Source organism: Perca fluviatilis, chromosome 15, assembly GCF_010015445.1.
Source record: "Perca fluviatilis chromosome 15, GENO_Pfluv_1.0, whole genome shotgun sequence".
In the NCBI taxonomy this organism is placed as follows: Eukaryota; Metazoa; Chordata; class Actinopteri; order Perciformes; family Percidae; genus Perca; species Perca fluviatilis.
The window spans coordinates 31,869,833-31,875,224 of NC_053126.1; the positions used below are offsets into that span (position 1 = coordinate 31,869,833).

The window sequence follows — 5,392 nt, forward strand, 5'->3', positions numbered from 1 at the left end:
GACCGTGCCCTGGAACATGCCGAGGATTTGAGATGTTTGTAAAATAGCACAGCTTTCAAATGCTGGAAATGTTGGGTGGTGCTGCAAATCGATCAAATTGATCCGTCAATCAATGAATTTATGTCATAACAAGCAGTTTATGGTCAGTCTAAAGAATATATCATTAAGAGTGCAACGCAGTGGATTGACAGAAGAATTTTTAATTTGAGGTAGCTTAAAGTAGAAAAAGACAAATCGGAACATGATTGGGAGTGTCTCTAAGGCAGCAGAACTAATAAAACTCAGTCAGTCTGCTCTCATTTAAAAACAACAGACATCGTTATGAAAAAATCAGTTTGCAGGAAAGGCCGGCCTTTAAACTGACAACAATACACATATGAAGAGATTTACCCTGACCATGATGTTTGCAAAACCTAATCTGATGGAAATATTTAGAAAAACAATTCACATGATGTAGTCTTTCTGTCAGGTTTTCAGCAGTGACAAGAAAAGATGTCCACAGGGAAACGCCCCCCTTGACATACTCACTTTTTTCCCATTATATATAATCAATAACATAAAATGCATCCAATAATTTATTTTAATGGGGGAAGGGCAGGCAGTAAAATATCATTTCTACACTTTTCCCTTTCAGCAAGGGGATGTGTGTGTCGTACAGGCTTTAGCACTTTTTTCCCCCTTTTTTCAGTGATCACTAACCCTCACACACACACACACACACACACACACACACACACACACACACACACACACACACGCACACACACACACCCCAAATTAGCCCCTGAGTCTAACTAACATGTTCAAGACACAATCATGTATATCAGACTGTAAAGGTGTTACAGGTTACAGTCTTTGTCATCATTCATACAAACTGAAAGAAGCACTGTATTTGAGCAACTTGTCTGAAAATGTACCCTGTAGTCACATAGTGCAAAGGCCAGAGCTGCATGGGGTGAGACATACACAGAGTAAAACACTTAAAACATTAAAAAATAAAACAACATTAAAGGTTTTAAAAGTGGAAGAAAACTAGCTACAACCAGATAAGACATTAGTGTGTTTTGCCATCAGAGGCTCCCTGTATTCCTGATCATAAGGCTCATTTAGTTAGACTGGTATGTGGGTTAAAGATGGACCACAGCTTGTCATATTTTGCATAATAAAAAAAATATGTATGTTGAATTGTCATGTCAACACAGTTGTGTATTCCTGAGTTCCTTTCCATTGACTTCAATCATGAAGGCTTTCAGTGTTCAGAGTCGTAGTGCCCCATAATGATCTAAATGTTTGGGCTTTGTTTTTACAAAAACTGTGGCAAAAATACTATTATAACATTTACTTTTTCAAGTGACAAAATGTAGAAAAACTAAATATCAGCAAGTATGTATTATCCACCTTAAATAACCCATTTCCAGTGAAACCCTGTAAATAAAATCATATAAAGATGGCAAAGTGCTTCCCATCATCATCATCATCATCAAGCTGTATTGCGTTTTTACGTCTTATTAAGTCACTAAAACCCGTTTTAATTCTATAAAAACACCTGACCAAGCAGCAACTTGCAAGAAAGGTTTTCTGTGAAACTCATTGAATGCAAAAGTTCAGGTACTGGGTGGGTTTTCAAAAGGAATTCTGGGACATGTAGGAAGTCAGTGACCAAAGCAGAAGTAGATGCACAATGCATTCCATAGTCCATCACTAAGCAATAGTACAAGATAGTGTGCCACCCGTTTCCCCTAAGTGACAATTCTGCAGAACCAGTCACGTCGCTCGCGCTGACTACGTCTCCGAGCTAGGGGACGCGCCTGGAGACGTGGACGCGGAAGACTGATCGGTGTCCTCCAAGTCCTTGTTGAAGCCGCTGTCGGTACCGGAGCGCGCCGTGGCGGAGGCGCCCTCCCGCTCGCGCTTCTTCTGCTTCATGCGCCGGTTCTGGAACCAGATTTTAACCTGCGTCTCGTTGAGCTCGAGCGTGGCGGCGATCTCCACGCGCCGCGCCCGCGTCAGGTACTTGCTGAAGTGGAACTCCTTCTCCAGCTCCGTGAGCTGCCGCGTGCTGAAGTTGGTGCGCATGGCGTTGTTGTGTGCGCCCGCGAGGCCGAAGTCCGACACTTTGACTGGTGGAGGAGAGGGGGGAGAGAAGCTGTTAAAATATGTGCTTTAGGGCCTTATTTTATTTATATAATTAAATGAAAAGAGAACATGTTGCATGCGCTATAGATGCTAATAGCGTAGAAAACAAAGAAATAAATGTGTGTTTGTTTGGAAGCTACTCTTTATGCCTACCACGCTCATTGTAAATGGAGTCTTGCCTAAAGAACCCCTTTTCTTTTTTCTTATTTGATGTGTGATTTGGTGTTCATGCCTTTATGTATCCTATTAATATGTATTTATGTTAATATTTATTCATTTCAGTGCTAATTAGGCTACTTAAATCCAGACTGTAGGTTGTACTGGGCCTCTGCGTGATCAGTGTCTCTGAACTAATCACACATGGCACAAGTCCACATTTTAGAGCAAAATAAGTTTGGTTCGAGCAGAGGGAAATACGAATGGGGTGGGGGGATGAGGGGGCTCGCGAACAGACGGATGGAGGGATGGAGAAGCAGGGCTGGCGGTGTGATGGCGGTGGGTGGGTGGGGGGGGGGTAAAAGATAACAGAGCAAGTAACCCGTCTGCTATATCCATTACGAGAGACAGAAAAAGAGAGAGGAGAAAAAAGAAAAAGAAAAAAAACAAAACAACTATCAGGCCTCGGGGGCCATAGTGGACCCAGGCCAGACCTGCTATCTGTCCTGAGATATGACTGCATACTCAATAAGTCCTGAAAACACTTAAACTCCGTGTTTCATTTGACAATATGTCAGTACCTAGTCCACGACAATGAGAAAATTGAACGCTTTTTTTTGTATCATCAATACGTTCATATTTTACCTTTACTTTTGTTGAATCTTAATCAAAAGCTTTTTTTTGACTTGAAAAAGATTCAGCAGCCAATTGGCGAATGTATCATTTTAAAAAGAACAAGCGGATGAATTGTATGTATCGATTGTAGATTAAATGTGGACTATGTTTTCAATGATAATGAAAATAAAGCAATCTTAATTAATGAAAGGTTAGAGGCCACGGCAAAAGATATTTTATTGTGTTTGAAATATCTGTGAAATAATATAGTAATAAAATAGGCTCACAATCATAATCAAACAGTTCTTTTTATATACAGTGTACGTGAGCTGTCTTGATGTTGGACAACCACATTTAAAATACACCAATGGCACACTTCAAACATGTAATAGGCCTATGTTTCTTTTTCGCTCAATTTTTTTCTGGTTTACAGTTAAACGAATTGAGACTTGACTTTGTGAAAAGAGATCCTTCTCTCGAACAGACGGAAAACAGCATTTACATTATAAAGCCTGACATCTGTGTATAGATAGCCTACATTTGAAAGTGAGGCCTGCTGGAAAACCAACAACATTTTAGGCCAATATTAAAGTCGTTAGTTTTCAGAGTTGGCAAAGCTCTTGCGATCGGGAAACAATAAAAATAACTGTTTTATGGCCTGTCCCTTTAGCTTTTCTTTTTCACATTGTATTGCTGACTATAGGCCACATTTCTCTTTTTTCCTTAACATTAACTGTTGTTTTTTTGTCTTAGGCTAAGCTTATTTTAGGTCTTTTGGCTGCAACATTTCCTGTGATAAATGGAAAAGAGGCCACATCTCCATTGAATAGCCCACCGTCTCAAGATTTGACTAACTGCAGGCCCAGCCCTTATAATGCTTTAAACTATTAAGTCACAAAAACGGACCTATTATGGCCAGAAAAATCATCCACCCTCCTTACCAGTTTTAGGCGGATTCCTCTTCACCTTCATCCAGTCGAAGGTCTGCCCCTGCCCGGCCTGTTGGCCTTCCTCATCCCCCCTCTCACGGTCCTGGGAGACCGGTAGCTCACCGTAACCTCCCCCGTGTGGAAGCCCCAGGTAGCCCGCTGCGTCCAGACCCCCGCCAAGCTGCTGCGGGTACTGTGACCCGGCAAGAGCGCCCTGAGGCCCGCAGTAGGCCCCGGCCAGGGCCCCGTAGCTGGGCCCGACGGTGGGGGCCGAGCTGGGGAAGGTTGATTGATGATAGTAGGTGGAGGCTACAGACTCCTCCATGAAATACTGGGGGTGAACGGTGTTGGGAGGGCCTATCGCGTTAATATACTCCGAGTTTGTGGCGCACGCCTGACCCGCATAGGCCCCGCTGCTGATGCCATTCCCGGCATTATAGGCTGACAGTGTTCCGCTTTGTAAGCTTTGGGTTTGGTGAAGGTGCGGATGATGATGGTAGCCGTTGTGCGTCTGCTGATGCTGTTGTTGCTCAGGATGATGAGGATGTTGCTGTTGATGCTGGTTCGCCCCTGTGGTCCCGTGCGCTCCTCCATGCGCTCCTTCCAGAGCCCCCGTACAGCCGCCCATCCCCGGTGTAACTCGCTCCCCCGACGATGTTGTCACTTCTCGTCCCGTTAACGGGAGCTGGAGAGCCGGTGGGTCCAGTATGGAAAGAGCCGGAGGTCACGGGGAAGCCCTGATGCTGATCCAGAGAAGGATGATGATGAGGATGCAGATGATGGTGGTGGTGGTGGTATCCAGATTTAGGCGCAGAATAAGCGCCGGTCCCCGGTCGATTACAAATGGAGTATTCCACAAACGAGTTCATGTTGTCCATGCAGACCGGAGGCACGGTAGGGCTGAGTGAAGTGTAAAATGAGCAGCAAGAAGAAGGAGCCCACAGATGAAGTTAACAGAAATGAGTTAGAAAAAACATCCAAAATCGGAAAATTCCATTAAAAACGTTTTTTTTGTTGTTGTCCAGAAATAAATGGGATGTATAGAAATCTATCTGTCGAACGAACATAAATCGCAAGACAAAATCAAATAGAAAATCTTTGAAAGAAACTTCCACTGTGGAGGAAAGTAAGTGCGATCTGCACGTCCCCAAACCCGAAACACACATGAATAATGCGCTCTGCTGTGCTGTTTGTGTGTGTGTGTGTGTGTGTGTGTGTGTGTGTGTGTGTGTGTGTGTGTGTGTGTGTGTGTGTGTGTGTGTGTGTGTGTGTGTGTGTGTTTGTGTGCGCAAACGAAAGGCCTTTACGCTGTCAACAGCTCAACTCAAACTGTTTTCCAAAGGCTCATCGGTGACAGTGGAAAACACCGCGAGAAGACAGAAAAGAGTCAAGTCACCTCTTCACCTCCACACAGGTTACCGTCCTCCAAATCTTTTCCTCAATTTCTCTGTTTTCCCTTCTTTTCCTTGACACACTCTCTCTCTCTCTCTCTCTCTCTCTCTCTCTCTCTCTCTCTCTCTCTCTCTCTCTCTCTCCTCTCTCTCCCCGTGTCACTT

General features: G+C 43.9%; 1 protein-coding gene across 1 annotated transcript; it reads right to left on the bottom strand.

The window, feature by feature from the left end:
• Window positions 1-255: 255 nt before the first annotated feature.
• LOC120574965 (homeobox protein Hox-B1a-like) lies at window positions 256-4,811 on the bottom strand. The gene is given in 3 exon segments (XM_039825495.1): window positions 256-2,120; window positions 3,849-4,425; window positions 4,427-4,811. Coding segments are annotated over 3 exon segments (1,203 nt in total). The 5' UTR covers window positions 4,715-4,811; the 3' UTR covers window positions 256-1,782.
• Between the last annotated feature and the right edge of the window lie 581 nt (window positions 4,812-5,392).